The 19,518-nt window shown below is 41.1% G+C and overlaps 1 protein-coding gene across 6 annotated transcripts in view; it reads right to left on the minus strand.

Annotated features, from left to right (window-relative positions):
* The window catches only part of ZFAND6 (zinc finger AN1-type containing 6), a 215,585-nt gene that overhangs the window by 91,923 nt on the left and 104,144 nt on the right, over positions 1-19,518 (minus strand). For all 6 annotated transcript variants that reach the window (XM_086957891.1, XM_086957889.1, XM_086957890.1 and 3 more), the window contains exons 3-4: positions 11,918-12,026; positions 10,688-10,788 (exon numbers count right to left, since the gene is read on the minus strand). In XM_086957891.1, the coding sequence (XP_086814017.1) occupies positions 10,688-10,788; positions 11,918-12,026 (210 nt within the window). The remainder of the gene's footprint in view (positions 1-10,687; positions 10,789-11,917; positions 12,027-19,518) is intronic.

Consider the following 19,518-nt stretch of genomic DNA (forward strand, 5'->3'; position numbering starts at 1 on the left):
CTTCAGCCTTACTGCTTGTCGCTCAGTGCAAGCTACCTGGTAACCACAGAGATATTAAATGTGATGGTCACTGGAGTAGGTTCACCAGAGGAGGGCAGGCCTCTTTTATTCTGGCCCCAAGACATCGAACAATAGGGATTGGAGGACTTTCCTTAGCAACTGTTTGCAAGTTCCGGCGTTTTGTTTATTGTCTAGAAGCAACAATTAAAAGAGGTTAGCCCCCTTGTTTCGACTACAGCTAGTTCTGGTCAAGGTAATACTCCTGCCAATTCATGGACAACCTGGAATTTCCAAACAGAAAAAAAAGAACACCTTTGCTTACGAAAGGGTGAATTTCATTCAAGAGAATTAATAATTTGTTGTTGGCAGCTAAATATATGATTTGGCACTCAAAAGGGAGGCCGTAGGAGGACTAGTACATCTTCACCTGAAGGAAACGGTGTGATGTTTGATATGAATGTACTGTAACTACTTATTTTTATATCGTACTTGCTCCAACAGCTTTGTAACACTTTGCATAACAGCTATTACCAAAACCTTTTCAAAAGATACTCATGCCTTCAGTCCATTAAACGTCATTCCCTATATATAACAATCAATAGTATCTTGAAACACTGCAACAGACATTTTAATAAAAAATAGTAGAATTAAAATGTAAGAGTTTAGCTGCAGATGAAGTACAAAGCAAACAAACTTAATAAAAGGAATATTCTAGAGCAAATGAGAGACAAAACAAATCCTGGATGTGAATAGCGCTTCTTCAACAACAAAGGAGAATCTAACTACCAGCCAGGGTAGTCTTCAAGAAAAGGGAAAGGACGATTTACAAAACAGAATAACTTATTTTAGATGAAGGGGTTCATCTTAAGAGTCCAAACCAAATGAAAGATTTGAAGTGCTCAAGAAAGCAGGTGGGAAAAGGCTGTAAGGAAAAGAGACAGGCAAGGTGGGCAACATGAGATCCAGTGGAAGTAAATTGTACAGAACCGAGTTTCACATTGGCGGATCGAATAAAGTGGACTCAAACTGAAAAATACGTATCTAATCAGGCATTTGTAAGTCATGGACTCCATACTACTATAAAACGTGGTCATCATTAAGAATGATCAATATGCCCCCACTTAATGACTCTGAAGAAGCAAGAGAAAGCTGTCAAAATTGAAAATTAGTTGCCAAAGCTACACTGTATATGAATTGCTTATAGATTTGCAATCCGTTACCCTTCCCCCAATTATAAATTGCACTGCATAAATAGTATGACAAAAGGAGGTGAACTGTGTGTATGGTAAGCACAATGTTTTATGCTTACCATGCGTTTCAGCAGTAGGGCAGAAAGGGAGTGGTATCCTATTTGCCTCCCTTTACTGGAGGATCTAGTACCCTGAACGGTGGGAGAACACCCTTTTCAATTTAGACCTATGTTCTCAGGTCACAAGATGCTAAAACCGGGTCCTCTGCTCCTCAGTTCATTCCAGTGAGACTCTTATTGCACTAAGCCCTCTGCTCCCCGTAATAACATTCAATCAGAAGACTCGACATCAGAGTTCATCCTCTGCTATCCAGTCCATTTATTAGAGTCTCCACGTAGGAAGTACTCGGCCCTATAAAATCAACTTGTGAAATGCCACTTCTGAACCCCGTTGGGGTAGAACGTTTGGAAGAGCTGATCCAACGATAACCTTTCACTTACCGGCTGCTCTCTCTAACTTGATATCTGTTTCCTGATGTTTCCTCTTCCCCCTTCTCACACAGTCTTCCTGGGGAGTGTTGCCTGCTGCTACCTCACTCTCTATTCTCGTACCACAAATGAACCCTGCCTCTGAGTGCCTGGAAGGGTCGGAAATATCTGAAATATCCAATGAGAAATCCCCGCCGTTACTTGTTCACCGAGTACCATGCACACTGCTTTTACCTACTTCTCTACAATGCAATCCAGAATCAGTTACCAGGACACACTGTATTTTTGTGGATGCCCAAAACAGATTTGCACAAAACCAGCCTTTTATCGGATGCCCCACACAACACCCACAGCCTCTACTGTCGTGTCTCAACAGCTCCTAGCATGCACTGTATGACATTCTCAGAGAGCCATAATTTGGAAGCACTGCGCCCTAGCTTAGCCAGCCAACACCAATCAAAGCAAATGCATTCAGACATGCCACCCTCCCAAACCCCTTTCACCCCAAACATGCTCTGTTTCATATCTACCAGCAGGCATTCCCAGCAAATTCTAACCTCCCTGAGAGACAATGCTCTGCAACACACTCTCAGCCAGGCAATCCATACATGCCCTCCTGAACAAACCCCTTTCACCCCAAACATGCTCTGTTTCATATCTACCAGCAGGCATTCCCAGCACATTCCAACCTCACTGGGAGACAATGCCCTGCAACACTCTCGGCCAGGCAATCCATACATGCCTTACTGAACATTTTTAACAAGTTCTGTGCAGTAAACACTACACTCACCCAACCTATTCAGTGTGGGCTGCTCCACACCCTCAGTCAGAATGTACAAGCCAACACTCAATATGCCCACCTAAGATGGGCAGCCACGCTGGATAAGCTACTGTGAACAGGCTCATTTTAATAGGCTGGGCCAAACCCTCCCAGCACTTTCATACTGAGCCAAGGCCCATACGTTCATTTATGAAAAATAACAGTCCATCATAGAAATGCCAGTTGTGGATCCCAAAGCAGGAGAAAAAAATATACTCTCCATGGACATCAAATCATTAAACAAAGGGTTGGCCAAAGTAAAGTGAGACATGGTGGATTTTACATAAATACCTAACTGATTTTTGGTCACAGCAGAGAAATGTTAGAAATATACAAGAATCCAAGCAGGCTAATACAACAATAATTAACAATAATCCTGAGCTCGAAATAATCTAATGTTTAAAGATGTAGCTGAAGTTTACGGAAACAAGATGAATAACATGTTCGGTGTGCTGTATGAACTTTTTTTTAAAGTGATACTGGAAAGAATTGTTCATATTAAAATGTAACTAAAGATAGAATCAAGGAGGAGGTAAAATCCGAGGAGGTAAAATCCAGATAGTAAAGTCACCGAATAGGTTAACCTCTATCTATAAAATAGACTATCTCTTAAACTAAATAAGAGTTAACCCTAGGACATAGATCTGAACAGGTTCTACTGTCGTTGTTCGTGTGTTGCTGACAAATCACTACTTGAAAAACTGTTGCGTCCTTACTGTTTGCCGCTCCATGCTGTGATTATCACAGTTTCCGGTCATCTCACGTTGATGGGCTCTTTTGCAGTATTGCTCCATCACCTTTATACTTTCTCCACGGTTTAACGACTACGCCATAAATTTGTGTATCAAACCAAGTGATGCCCCAGGAAAATTGGAATAATGTGGGTATTTTGGATAAGCTTCTATGGGCTTCATCGGAAAGGGAAAGCAACCCTAGTATCCCCTCATCGGAAAGGGAAAGCAACCCTAGTATCCCCTCAACTGAGGCCAGTTCCCCATGCTGATGGCAAGGAGTATGCGAGCGGAGACCTGATGGAAATCTCTTTTCCTGCGGTGATCGAGTCCATTGCATCAACTGTGCTACAGACAATGATGGACATGGAGTTTGTGCCATTTGCTAGCCAGAATACTCATACTGAAAAATATTATACAGATCCTTGCATAGGTGTACGATTGTTGGTGGTTAGTTGTGAACAGTTTAAAAAATAATCCAGCAATAAACAGATCAAGAAAAGAATATCGCTTGTCAGGATATGGAGAGGGCATCGCCTTGAGCTTACCTAATAATAGTAAAAAATCATATGCAGCAAGGCCAACATGTGCCTCATTAGGGCTTTCAGCCGCCATTTATCCCATCAGTATTTTTTCCACAAAGTACCAGGTTCAGCCAGTTTCAAAACCCGCAGTGCAAGTTTGTAGATTTAATTTAGACTCGCAAGCTACAAGAGATACTAATCACAGCTAATCCTCAATCAGCAAGTAATTAACAACATCGCTGTCTCTAACTGCTTCAATAAAATGAGCACGTTCAAGTGGTCAGCCACATCTAGAAGAGCGTCTAACAAACCTATCGAAAAGCAGTTTAACCTGGAGGCCCATTATGGAAGCCTGGCCTCAAAAGTCGATCCTTTCTGTCTTTTTTCTTGTGATGAACAGAGAAAGTTGATACATTCCCCATCGGCTGAATATTTATGAAACAGTAATATAGAAGATCTCTCAATTCCAGTATAAAGCCCTTTCTCCCATTGACTACGCTTCTGAACTGTCATCTATTTCAAGCAGGTGCACCATTCCACTGTCCATTCCCATAGAAGATACCCAACACTGCATTTTGCAAATCATAAACATTCAATCACCTTAAAATACTAACATGGTTCTATACCAGATTCTGAATGTTTTGTTCGTTGCCCATTTGATAGCCTCAGCTTCAGAATGGATCTGCAATTCTTCTTAAAGCCTTCTTCATGATCAGGAAGTATCAGTATTCAAAATGACTGTTCTTTTTCGAAAATTTATGTGTAGTGCTTTAAATAGCCAGAGTAGATTAAGTAAGTTAGCTTTTTACTCAAGGAATATTTAGGGGAGCCAACCTAAATCAGACAGTGGATTTGTTTCACTCCAAGCCCACTATTCACGTACTCTTGTTATTTTCTTCCACTTCGGAAGGATCCCATTGCGATGCTCACCAGTGCGGTCACTGCTTTATACCGTGGTGCCTTGTCAAAGGCTACTTGTGCATGGTTATTGCCTTTGTCTTTCCATTGCTATTTAAGTATTTTGTATACTATGTTCGGTTTATGTAGAATTTGCAACCTTGCCAGAATTGTCTGCAATGAGAATCCTCTGCGTATGCCTTGTATGGAGGCCTGCTACTCCTCCATTTCCTCATTTGCATCTATGCATGTATGTGGTATCGGTATTTCGCAAACCTAGCCATAGAGCAGCAAAGCAGTGTATAGTGACAGAGGCAAGCAAAGCCAGAGTGATAGGAGACATAGCTGGTTTGTAGACTGTTAGTGCACTGTGATGTACCGTTCTTTGAAGAGGTGCTTCTTTAACTCTTTCCTCAATTGGAGCAGCAGTGGGGTGTTCTTCGCGGATATGGGGATGTTGCTCCAGATCCTGGCCGCAGAGATGAAAAAAAACCTGTTGTCTTGTTCTTTTTTAGACAGTCTGCAGGCCGATAGTGTTCAGATTGATGGTGTTCCGATAACCACCAGACATAGTGAGCTTGTCTACGAGATAAGTGGGAATGCTGGCTGCGATGGTGCTGTAAATGCTGCAGCTAGTTTTGAAAGGCCGTCAAGGGCAGGCAATGAAGTCCCATGAGGACAGATGTGATGTGATGTGATGATACTTCTTGGGGCCTTGCATTAGACATCATGCATGCTGCAGCATGTAGATGTCGTTAAGAGGTCCCAGTGTTGAGTCTGACAGGCCACGGAGCAGGGTGTTACTATCATCCTTGTGCAAGAGTACAAGGCCTTGAATAACAGTTCAGAAGTTGCTTTCTGGAATAAATGATTTCACATTCTTTAGAGGCAACAGCTGGGACCAGGAAGTCTTTGTTTTATTGGCAATGTGTTTCTTCAGGGGGTCAGTGTTCAGGGTGAGACTACAAGTGACTTAACATTTATTGAGAGTGAAAGCTTAGTGGAAGGTTTCAAAGCTGTCAAAGTTCATGTAATTGAGTCAGGTCGAGGTCTGTGTTGTTTCAGGTTTATTGTTTTTGGCAAACAATAGGAATTCTGTCTAGGTTGAGCGTCATGTAGCAGGCAGTGTTCGAGGAGTTGGATATCTGAGGCAGTGGAGAATTAAGCACAGTTGTCTACTCCCAGTTCAATGTTCCCAGGCCATCATGTCTATTAGCTCAGGTAAGTCAACTTCATTTAATTACCTCAGTCTCAATCCCACGGTTGTCTGATCAACTAAGAGAAACAGAGGACCAAACAGGCACAGGACATGCAGTTCATCAGAGCCAGATGAGGAGTAGTAGTTCTCCTGGATAACAGAGTGGACAAGCTGCAAGACTTCCCTGGAGTGAGCCTGCTGTGTAAAGTTCCAAATCACTCTGAAGGGAGTGATTTGAGTCAAAATTCAATTTATGAATTCTGGTTCAGTGTTCACTATCAGCCTAGATACCAATTTTCCTGTACGTCATAGCCCACATTGGGACGAAACCTGGATAAAGAAAACAGTGCATTTGTGGTTGCATCACCACAACGGAGGACAGTTCCAAGGATAATTACAACAAATACAAGCTGTTATGGGTTGAGAGCCATTTTAGAAATATGGTCGTCACTCTATCCAAATAAAAAAAACTCCTCAAAATAGAAGGTGGTTGAGGCTACCAGAAGAACTCTTCTGGCTTTTGCTTTGCACATTCAAAATCTAGCTGCGCTGATTAGACATATGGGCAGTGTGTCAGCAGACTGGTAGTAATTCTTAAATATTTTTCTCTGAGTCCAGGCATTTGTAGGACACCAAATAGAAGTATTCGGAAGTCAGATTTTGACAATTCTACTGTTTGGTTCAAGATTTAGAATGAAAAAAGCTTGGGCACTCTAGCCCGGTCTTGCTGCTTGCATCCACATCTCATCTATATGTTTCACCAATTTCCTGTAATCTTAAGGGCTTAGCTGAAGATAAAGTTGGAAAAGGCTTCTTGCCTCCCTTCTATTATCCAAAATTCTTCCCCTATCCATGTCAGCTAATACAGGTTTACCTAGAAGGTTAACAAAAGTTATACGAGGTTTCCCTGTTGCTACCCTTCGCCTTCAATGGGCTGCTGTTAAGGCCGGGAAGGCGTGATTGTTTTGAACCTTATGCTTTGAGATTACGTTTTGCATGGTCTCATCCTTCTAATACGATAGTGGTTACTTCTTTTGAACCTCTGGATTCAGCTTCTAGTTAAGGAAAGAGAAACAGAGCAATGAGTGCCCGTCTAAGAAGGTGTAATCACTTCTTAGAAGCAGTAGCCAGAATAAGGAAGAATGTAATCAGGAGTAATGAAATTAAAGAATTTTCTTTTCAAGCCACTCGTGGCCTGAATGTGAGCCTCAGTCTCCAACTTTGTGATAAAAGTCAAATTGTGTAAAATTAAAGAAACCCAGAACATAATCTTGGTCTAGGTTCAATCCAGTAAAACACAGTGGAAAGCAGTTCTAATCAATTCAGTGACAATATTATGGTGTGGCATTCCTTTACAGCACTGATGATTGCCCAAACAATTATGCTCACAACTGGAAGACTGTGATAGTCTGGTTTGTTGCCTTAGGATCCATAAAGCACAGACGAGTCTCAAAGAAATTGATCACAGTAGTCTGCCAAAACCATAAAAATGGTGGCTTTCAGTTTAGTGGCGAACATCTCGCAACCCTTCTTACTTAGATATTCTCAATCTTCTGGACAACGCTGACTGAGGAAGTCTAAGAAAAAGTCTAAGAAGAAAACAAACCTACAGAAACAGTGATAAGTCTAGCGGAGGGTCCAATTTTGAATCATGTTACACTTTTTATATATTTATCACACATCTGCCCATTAAGTGGCCTCTTAGTGCTTTACGTGCACACATACAGGTTTCGTAAAAAGGAGATCTTATTTAGTCGACCTTAACTTCTGGCGAGGTATGTAGGATTAGCAGAGCTTAGTGAATAAAGGTCTGCGCTCTATGACAGTCTGGGACAGAGCAGTCTCAAAGATAATTGAAGTATAGAAGGCTTTGTGGAAAAACCCTTGAAGTAAAGGAGATCGGCAAATTCACCCATATCGCCACTGTACATACATCAAACATTAACATAAGAACGCTCTCCCCAAAGCCTTTCTTCAGACAGTTCATCACAAATGGGAACTCAATTATATGCATGCTGGGACGGACCCAGGAGATCAACAGCATGATCTGATATGCTAGTACAACTGTGGACTCTTTCCATGCATCTGGCAGATACCCATTGTTCTTGAAATCGAGAAACGAGTCACCAGCAAGCCTCTTTTTATGGGCAAAGAACAAGAGTGATCGGGGTTGAGTCTGAGCTCCTTGAGGGTGCACTGAAAATCCATAAGTTACAGCATGCTCAACTTTACCATCTCTACCAGCTCTTATGGAGTTGAAACCCTGATGAAGCAGTGGTTCATATAGAAGGACACTTTTGTTTTTCAAAACTGTCCCAGTTAAGCCTTCAAAATGTTTTGCTTCCCTGATCCGGAGGATCCTCTGAAGCATCTCCTGAGAAGTACTACTCTCTTCCATTGTTTAGCAATGCAAGAGAAAATATTCTTCATCTTCCTACGATCTTATGCCATTTTAAAAGCCTGCATGGTAACATCATAAATATAATAGCAGTATTCAAACAGAATATGACCTAAACAGACTTTCAAGGTGTGAAGTCAAGCATGCAAACTGCTGAAAAAGAACACACATCTAACATTTTGAGTTCCTTGCTCACAGCACTATGACTGCATAGACCAGCAATGTTAAAATTCTCTTGCAAAAGGGCGCCTACCTGACCCTTTTGTTTTTACATGTTAAAATTCTTTTCAACTGGATTTAATTCTTGGATTTCCTACGTGGAACCTACTTGAGAATTTTTGTAAACTTATCTCCAATTCAATAGTAATATAGCAACTGGGGAGACATGAAAAGGTTCTAGGTTGTCACAAATACAAAACCTCTTCCATTCTCTTGAATGTGTCCCTCTTGTGAAAAATCCTCGTGCTAGTCTTGAAATGAGGTTACGCCTTAGCATCCATACTGCAATAGCTAGAACGCAAAACAAAAAGTCTGGATAGTGGTGACGAATCTCCTCTCGATTATTTGACAAAATAAAAGGAGCTTGAGGCATAGCTGACAACTCATTTGTGGTCCATCTTATTATCAGAACGGAGTAGCGCACCTGGAGGGTACAATAGATAGTCAGCAGTTGACCCAGTTAGTATTGTGAATAAACTTCTACACTTTTCCTCTGTTCCTACATTGATGAAGTATTTTATGGAGTTCAATCTCATTTCCTTTGTAATTGCCTAGTGCCCACCAGAACATTATCTATTCCCAGATAGTGCTCGGTATTATACAATATTCAATGCCAGATTGCCATGGTTGCAACTTTTCAGTTGTGCTTCCTTGAAGAGATTGAGAGATCTTGCTTCGTACCAGTATTACCAGACTCTTAATCAACAAAAATCCCCTGGATCCATGGAAGAAAGCACCTAAACACCAGCAGGATGCCCATAAGTGAGCAAGGAAACCAAAGAGAAGCTTCTGTTCAGACTACAGAACTTTCGCTTCCCAATTCTGGAAGTGTGTAGTCCACTGTGTGTTGTCTAGAATTCATAGCCTTACTGTAAGCCTGCACTTGATATAACCAAAATGCAGAAACATACGAGGAAAAGTGCATTGTGCTAGGACACAGAACAAATGCATCTGATTGGTGGTTACATGATACAAGTGAGGCATTCTACTCATTATTCCACCAGTCCAGGTGGACATCGAGGTCTTCAAAAAGCATTGTTTTTGACTGTAACGGCAGAAGCAAGTCATTAACTTTAGAACAGAGCTGTGTTCTGGCCATATTTATGAAATCTGCCCAGCTAGATTAGAAAGAGAGAACCATCTACCAAATCTTTGCATCACCTGCATCAATGGTTACTATCGAAAGACGCGCCTTTTAAATTACCACAACTACATATATCCAAGCCACCTTCTTAGAGGTGCTGTAAATATGGTTTTCCTCTATGTGCAAATGCAAATAAATCTTCTTCACCTCCATCTCTGAAGGAATTACATAGCTTTTCTCTAGTTTAGTGCATAGAACTTCAAAATGTACCTCAAAAGGAGGTGAAAGCAAGGGGTTCTTCACACTTACAAAGTATTTCATTTCATCTTTGTAAAGTTTCATTCCCGATCTTCATCACTCATCTTTCTCCAGGACCTGCCTTCCAAGTTTGTTAATAGAGCATGAAAGGCCTCACATTCCATATCGCCAAAACATTAGAAGCGCCTGAGGCATCAAAGTCAAGAGGACCCCAGTATCAAGAAGATATGCCACAGCAAAGGCCAGATGCAACACAGCTCCGCACCAAAGCATTCAAGGCAGCACAGATGAAACCCCAAGGCATAACAGAAAAGGCTACCCAAATAACCAAGGGTGAAATCTGGGAAATTACTCTAGGAATTCCTCTAACAATAGTTATCGATTGAGAGAAAAGTCAGCATTAATCAAGCTCCCAAGCCTATTGACAGGTATATTAAAGCAGAAGCACAAGACAGTCATAAGCTTATGTACAAGCTTTCTTAGTACATGAAAAATAACAGAGCTCATTGTTCACATGAACAAAACAAATCAGAAGGCGAGATTGGTCTGGCGAATGAGATTACCAAATACAATATGACAACAAATAATATAACTATGACCTGGTGAATGACCTAGGTCCATATCAACGCAATAAAATGTTTAGCATATCACCAGATATAAGAGGAGAACCGTCTCAGTGCTAAGAGTTTGAGTAGATTAAAAAACATAATTTGAGCACCTCAAATCAGAGAACATCTCACTCATCCCTCAAGAAAACAGCAATCTCATTCCTCACACTTAGCATGACCATAACACTGATTATGAGTTAAACACCATGCATTCTGCATCACATCACATCACACAGAGCCAGAGATTACTGAACACACGCATCTATAGTCACCTTGTAGGTCTTCATTTTCAGCCGCTATTTTGTCATCGGTTGAATTTTCCGCTTGTGAAGATGCTTCTGGTTCAGATACCGGAGAATGGCTAGATACTGGCCTGAAAGTAAAAGCACATAGTCAGACTCTAGAACTCATGCTTGAAGGTCTTGAGGACATTCCTCCTTCTGAATCAAAAGAGGCTTTCTAGAAAAAAAGACAGCAGCAAGCAAGCCTTTGTCAAGGTCTAGCCAGGATATCTTCTTTTAAAAAGTAAAGTGCACAAACACATGCCGAAAGCAATCGGACAGCATCAGGAGGGTGAAGCGTTTGGAGTAGGCAGCTTAAAAATTCATTTAGAAAACTCATAAGTATAGATCAGAACTCCTGTTCAGCATGCACGAGTCGCACCCTAAAATGTATACTTTTTTACCTGAACCTGAAAAATACATTTCTCAAAGAACCCAAATGAAACGAAAAAAACATTTATCAACAGCTTTTTGAAATTAACTGAATTTCTGGAACATCCAATCAGATGCAAGAGTTGTGTTCAGTGATTAAGTGGCATTTAATGTAATTTCATTAAGGACTGACTAGGCACTCAGACGGGTAGGTAACGGTGGGCAGGATTTCTCAAACTTTTTTCAGATTTCACGTACATTAGTGTCTCTATCCGCAAGTTGAAATGTGAAAATAGGATTCTTTAACTTGCGTCTCAAGGGGCAGGATCATTTCCTAATTTTCAGGATAACCACAGACCATGTAAATTTAGGTTTACTGAGTTTCACTGAATGCCAATGTATCTTATGTGGATATTCAAAAATGTGAGGAAACAAGAAAGTGGTGGAAGGAATAATTGAACTAACCTCTACCATAGTCCATAATTTCTTTGCTTACTAAGCCACACCACATAAGGAGGAACTATGACCCAAGAAAGAAATCTACAGCAATACTCAGTTGCCTCTTAAGTGCCAGTTTCCGAGATGAAAAAACATTTTTTTTCCTTAAGGCTTTTGAGACGGATGACATTTTACTTTGTGGTTACATTTTTCAACGATAAAATAACACTTAACACTTGCATCCATTTAGTTAAATTCAAACTTGTTTAAACAGTAGCCTTAATGCTAGAACCTCCTGCTGTCTCTCCTCCACCTTCTAGCCTACATTTCAGGGCTCCTTTACCCCACGGATAAACCATCGGTGCTGGTCGACCTGCTGGGTAACAGAAGGAAAGAGGATTACAGACTTACGTAGGTTGTGAAGGTGCAGGGGTCAGAGTTTCTGTAGGAGGCGTTTCCTGCGTATTGTCATCCGAACTTGGAACATGGGAAGATTCTGGTAAGGAAACGACAGGCGACGCTGTAAAAGGCAAAAGTTATACTCATTTAACATGCAGGGTGAGTGTGTGGGTAAGTGTGTGTGGGTGGGTGTGTTGGTGGGAGAGTGAGTAAGTTAGCGAGTGTGTGTGTGTGTGTGCCGTTGGTGCTACTGTTTTGCTAACCGTGAGCTAGTAAGCCAAGCACACAACAATGCCAGACAATCTTGAAGTCAAGAAATAACATTTGGAGCAAGTATCTTCAGGCTGTGAAAAAAATACTGAGCAAGGTCCATGCCGAGGTGAAACCCCCAAATCATGTTTGTAATTCAGATCTGGGCATTTGACAGGGATGTGAACTGGACCTAAATTTCACTCTACCTGGGACAGCAGCTGCACTAACCACTATGAAGCAAGATAAAGAAAGTTCAACCTCTTGGTGAATTAATGAGGTTTGATCAATGACAATTGGTTTGGAATGCATATGCTGCAGATTGGAATAGAAACAGGATTCCTCTAAAGATGCAGTCCCTAACTCTGACAAGGCCAGACTGCAAGCTTTACTTTCTTGCACTCCGGGTTGTCCCCCATTATCCAACAGCTATCTTAGAAGCTCAGTTCCTAAACGTTCCCTTCAGCATACAAAGGTAGAGCCTGTTATGCTCTCTCTAGACTGTTATTGCAAAAGAGTAAGAACAAGGATTTAAAGATAACTTACTTCTTGATGATTTCCTATATGCTACCTGCTTTCTTTACTGCTGCTCGATATGGAAGACTGCCCCTGACCCAAAAGCTGAATCTTTACAAAGAGATTCATCCAGCATATGGCTAATGTTATGACTCACCCAAGCTATTTAATAGAGGCGTGCATCTCTAATAAATCACCATTGCTTACTTACATACTTGGAACACTTACTTTTGCCCATCATGGGTGCTTGAAGTCATTTGTTTTCTGCAAACAGAATCTAAAATCTCAGAAATAACCTAGAATAGGAATTACTTTTTCAAATGACTAAACTAAAATAATGATTTCCTAATTAAAGGAATACGTTCGGTACGAATAAGGGGAACCAACCCCGAGGACCAGAAGGTGATTTCTGAAAAATATACAAGGTTCTTTAGAAAACAAAGAATGAACCTTGCAGATTGTACTATATGAGGAATTGCATGGACAAGGATTCTTAAAATATGCCAGTTTTAAAAGAAGTTACTTCTCACACCCTTAGTTGTCACTATGTCTTCAAAGAGACGATTCCATGAAAAACACATTTCCTGTTATAAACAAATGATATACGTTATGTTCTAAAGTGCTCGAATAACCGGAGACGTCTTGGCACGGTCCTAAAATATTACTGGTGTAGCATGTGGCCTTCAAAGAGGGGAATCTACAGGGATCCGTATAGCCAGGTCTTAAACAGTTTCCTGAAGGCAAGTATGTTGGGGGCTTCCTTGATGTACCAAGAGAGGGTGTTCCAGGCTTTTGGGGCTCCAAATAAAATGCTCGTTCCTCCCCGGGTTGCCCACTAAAACCTGGCAGGTACCACTAGTTTGGCTGTGGCTAAATGTAAAGTCTTGACCGGGGTAGATCAACCCATCACAGATTTCAAGCTACTGGACGACTGCCAATCAGGATTCAGACCCGGGCATAACACTGAAACGGTAATTCTACATATTGTAGGCGACGCCCTACTCTCTCTTGACCGTAATGAAATTTGTCTGCTAGTGCTGCTCGACCTCTCATCCACCTTCAATACTGTTAACCACGGAAAAATAGGCTAGAAAACAGGATGGGTCTATCGGGCACAGTCCTTCAATGATTCAAATCCTTCACAGAAAACAGGACGCAAAGGTTTATGGTGAATACAAATCTATCTCCTCCATCCCCCAATCTATTAGGAGTACCACAAGGCTCTAACTTATCCCTTGCAATATTTAACCTCTAGGTCGAACCCCAGACAATTATTACAGCAGGCGAATATCTCCTTCCACATGTAAGCGGATGACATACAGTTAAATATCAAAATCACTTAGTTTGCAGAGATCAAGATTGACGAATCAAGCTCTAGAAAATCTCATCCACTGGTTAACTACCAACTACCTTGAGCTAAACTCGCAAAACACTGAATTCCTTCCAATTTCCCCTCCAAAAAACTCTTCTGTAATAAAGGATTGGACCAAGTTGATCACTGCTCTAAATTTTTCCCCGATCCTAGGGGACTCCACCAAATCGCTTGGAATCACGCTGAACAAGAACCTAAATATGCAAACATACACCAACATCCTAGCTAAAAATGCCCACTTTCACCTCCGCTATCGCAGAAAAATGAACCCATTCATCGAGAATCCAGACCTCAAATCTGCAGTTCAGGCATTAGTCATCTCGGGACTGGAATATGGATGTACAACTTTATCGGGTCATCGCAATATCTCAACAGCCCATTTAAAAGCTTGTCTCAACGCAGCCGCTAGACTCTTAACAGGTTCAAGAAAATTTGAACACATCTCGCCACACCTGAAGGCACTCAACTGGCTGCCTTACGATGCGAGAATACAACTAAAGGTGGCCTGCATCACACATAAAGCCTTACACTACAAAACCCCACCAATACCTTGCCCAGAAACTTACGATATCGGGAGGAAACACACTAACTAGGAGCTCAGACAATTTTCTCCTAAAATCTTCATGCTTCAGCAAGAAGAAAAAAAAAAACATACAATAGAGCATTCTCAGGAGCTGCACCAAGAATCTGGAACTCACTGTCTGTGCATCAGAATCTTTTAATCACAAATATTTAAAAAGGAAGCTAAATTCTTTGATGAGCATATTTATCCCTTAAATCCTCAGCATTTTTCACTCGCCTTGGCTTGTTAATCTTCAACAGATAACCTTTCGACATGCCCCTCTCTTAGAGTGACTCTCCCCATTTCTTCGATCATAAGATCTGACTCCTGAGGAAGTTTCTACTTTTGATTACATCCTTACTTACAATGTACCTAGTTGCTATACTAAACTCATCTTGATGATGCCTTGTGAGGACTGCCTCGCTAAATATGATTTGTTTGTACTTGAACTTGTCCTAATGCACTGAACTGAGTTACCTATGTCTACTTAACATGTTTTTATTGAATTGTACTTATCCAATTTTCATATATGCCATATCTCCATCTGTTAGGACCCCACTAAACCGCCTTAAATTTGTTACTCTGTACTGTGACGCGCTCCGATACCCTATTATGGGCATTGTTTGCGCTATAGAAAACTCTATAAATAAATAAAAATAAACCGTACAAAGCTCTGTTGAAAAAAAGAAGATAGGGCCCTGACAGGGTAGTGTTTGTAGGCAATGCAAACTACTTTAAAAGTCATTCTAGGTCTGATCGGGAGTCAATGCAATTGTCTTATAGCCTTTGTGGCTGAATGACATTTGGGGATTTTGTAAAGAAGCCTAGCAGCTGCATTCTGAAGGGTTTGTAATCTATTTATTACCACTTAGTTGGCAGAGAGAAATTAACCATTTCCGTAGTTTAATTTAGTCATATTCACGGATGTCACAAGAGTTTTTTTTAAGAAGACATGGAATGAAAGGTAGTGTCTTTTTAATGGTCCTTAAGGTATAAAAAGAGGATGAAGTCATTGAGCTAATGTGATCAGAAAATAGCTTATCATCCATCAAGAACCCCAGATTGTGAGCCTTCTTTACGGGAGATGGTAGCGGGCCAAGGGCCTGTTGCCAGCATGATGGGAGTCCAAAAAGAGGTGTGGCCTTCGAACAGTAATACTTCCGTCTAGGCAGAGTTAAGTTTCAGATAGTTCATATCCATCCATAGTTTGACAGCTTGCATGGAGCAACTGAACCTAAGGCGAGTGTTGTGATCGTCTTTTGCCACTGAGACAACAATCTGCGTGTCATCTGCACATGAGGTTAGGGAGAATCTGAATCTTTTTAGGAGGACAGCAGTGGGGAGATAGTAACATTAAAAAGAGTTGGACTAAGCGCAGAGCCCTGTGGGACCCCACACGGAAGTGAGAAAGGGTTGGAGGAAAAAGAGTTCATCCTAACCGCCTACCCACGATCCTCAAGAAATTATTTCAGTAGTGTCCAAGATGTGCCCATGAACTCGAGGCTGGAAAGGCAATCCAACAGCAATACACGATTAACGATATTGAAGGCCGCTTAGAGGTCAAGCAGGACCATGGCTGCTTCCTTTCCCTGGTCTACTGCCATATACATGAATGATCCATCACAACTCTCCTTTGTCTGGACTATTTCCTAAACAAAGGTGATTTCTTAGAACGTTTACTTTTCTTCAACAGCACAGTATGGCTAAGTGAACGCCAGAGGAACAATGCACAGAGCCACTAGAGAAGGTAATGGCTGCCGCACCTCTTTACGCTTAGCGGTCTGCTCTACCATCAGTAGCCGTGTCCAATGCATACCACTTCAATAGAAATGAGTTGCTGGTAACATCAATTTGCAAGCAAGGTGTGCATTCTGCAACACATCTTAATAGCAAGAGGAGAATGCTGAAACAGGATCTTGTATAGCGACTCAAAAAGACTAATCTTTGGTCCTGCAATAGTGATAGTGAAACCACAAGCCAACTTTGAGACTAGCCTGTAAAAATTAAACATGTTTAACCCCATTGCTTATAAGAAAGACATGTCCGGAATCTAAAAAAAAAAAAAAAAAAACACATGCTTTTTCAGAATGACATTAAAAAGAAAAGAAATTACTGCATCGAAAACTGTGCATTTCTAAAATTAAAGGAAAATCCGACAACAGTACCCAAATGTCTTATTATCAACTCTGATATATTGATTTTGGATAACGGAGTACACCTTACACTCCAAAGTACATAGTTCCCTTTATATTATAGTTATGTGGTTAATTTCGGACATACTAATATCACAGACATGGGGTATAGTCATATTCACTTCATACACTATCTAATCACTCTTTTGTGAAACTCTCCCTCAGCCAGCTACATCACCCTGTACCGTTCTACTATTGGCGGGTGAAAGGCACTGAATTACAAGATCAATTCTTTTTAAGTGAAATAGCAGATGCTATTTAAGAGTATTTCACACTCAACTGAAACTCCATGTCTAGTCTAGCTACCATCTGGGAGGTCTTCAAAGCCTATATCTGCGATATATACATCTCCAAATGTTCTGGAGTGTTTAAATCAATACTTAGGATGCCCGTCAGTGATAAAAACAAGACTCAAAAGCCTTGAGAAGAGCTATGCTTTAGAGAAGGAGGAATACCACTAAGCACACCTACAGTAAACACTGCAGAAATTCAGGGAAGAAGCATAACTGAAAGGGCTAAACCTGGGCCAAGGTGGCCATGTGCGGGCATATGGTGAAGGCTATAGACCAGACAGAACGATGGCATGGATCACCAAGCATGACAGGGCTCTCCAGCAATAAATGTGAGAGAGAGGGCATTACTACCTATCCTACTACTATACTGAATGAGTTCTCTAGTTTCTACCAGTACTTATAAGCTCGTATATCTCAAGCGGATTCAGTAGATAGGTCCGCGTACGTTGACCAGGTTGCACTTGCCTGGCCGGATGGATGGTCAAGCTAGGAGATTATTGAACTCTCAAATTACCCTTAAAGATATTGAGAAGGCTATAATGAGTCTCCCTAATGCCAAGGTCCCTGGTGGGGATGGTTTATGTATTGAGTTTTAGAAAGTATTTATTGATATACTAGCCCTGAAATGCCTTGAGGTGTATACTGCAGTCATTGACTTAAGAGTCTCCAACAATCTACATTGAAGGCGACCATTGCAATATTGCTTACACCCAATAAGTACCCCACCCAGTGTTCCTCCTATTATTGCTTAATGCAGATAAAATCTTAGCTAAAATCCTCTCTCAAAGACTACCACCATTAATGCAATTTTAGGTTTTGCCCAATCATTCGGGTTTTATCCCACAAAGATCTACCTCATTCAATCTTCTTACCTTAATTGATATATCATATAGAGTTGATCAATAGCTTCCCTCAGCTCCTATCCCTCTTAATGCTATGAAAGCCTTCGATTTGCTTAACTGGTGATTCATGAGAGGGGAACTTTGTATACTGGGTTTCGGGTGCTACTTCTTATCATTTGTTAGAAATGGGGGTTCTGTTTGGCAATGGTTTGCACCGGTGTACATATGAGGACCCTTCCTTCTAGTTAGGATAAGTGGGATAGACTACTGAAATAACCCCTACTCACCCCCTTGGTAGCTTGGCAAAAGCAGTCAGGCTCATCTCAGAGGCAGTGTGTGAAGCATGTGCACATAACATACAGTAATACAGTGAAAATACTACAAAAAGACAACACCAGTTTAAAAAAATAAACAATATTTATCTGTGCAAACAAGACCAACTTACATTAATAAAAAATATGCACTGTGAAAGAATAACTTTAAAATGCAGTTCCGTCTGGGGCTACAGCGGTGCTGAAAACAGAATCCAACAGTTCTGGTAGTGCCAGCAGACTCATTACCAGTACCTTTGGTTCCAGCAGACAGTGTTGGGAGGCTCCGGTCGTGGCAACAGTCGCGGTTGCGATATTAAGCGCAGTGTGCAGTGCCTACAAGAAAACAAGTTACATACCTGTAACTTTAGTTCTCCAGTGTTGGAATCTTTCATAGATTCACATGCCTGAATCATTCCCCGTCGTCGAGACGGGAGTCTCCGGTATATAAAAAAGCAGTGCTTAGTAGTATAGCAAACTGAAAAGAGGCCTAGGCCCATTTCCCTTTTGCAACCCATAGCCTTTGTTATGTAAAAAAGGCCCAAACTTTTCCCTGAACCAATCAGAGCTCCTCACCCTCTATAACACTCCTGAGAGAACCTTCTGTCCCTCAGATTGTACGCGCACTTGTGCATATAACACACTTCTTGTGCTAAATCCGAGGTGAGCCTCTCAGGGGAGGAGGGTGGGTGCATGTGAATCTATGAAAGATTCCAATACTGGAGAACTAAAGTTACAGGTAAGTAACTTGTTTTCTTACTCCAGTATTGGAACTTTCATAGATTCACATGCCTGAATCAGAATAGCGAGCAGTGAAAAAACAAAGCACATTTCTCTGATACATTTCATAATCATGCAATACCATTTGAAAATTAAGCAATACCATTTGAAATGAAGCATAATCTCATATATATTACCTACTGGCTATCGCCAGTAGGTATATATAGTTAGAATTTTCAAAAATGCCATAGGGAAAAAATTCTATGTCTAATAACTTTGGCGTTTGTGGACGGAATCGGCTGAAATTTTCAGGAAAATGGCACATTTTGTTTCTGAGCAGCCCTTGAAAATTTGGGGGGGTTTTGTCGAGGGGGGGCCGAGAAAAAAGGGGGGTCCCAAAACACGTTTTTCCCATGTTAATTTCCATAGGGCGGTTGGACTCACTTTTAGCTCGAACGGCTGAATGGATTTGCACGAAACTTGGCAAAATTGTAGGGACTGTTAGCCCGATGTGCCTTTGCTAGGTCTCAATATATGTGCTCCAGTAGTTTTTGAG

This window comes from Lissotriton vulgaris, chromosome 2_1 (genome assembly GCF_964263255.1).
Source record: "Lissotriton vulgaris chromosome 2_1, aLisVul1.2, whole genome shotgun sequence".
Taxonomy (NCBI): Eukaryota; Metazoa; Chordata; class Amphibia; order Caudata; family Salamandridae; genus Lissotriton; species Lissotriton vulgaris.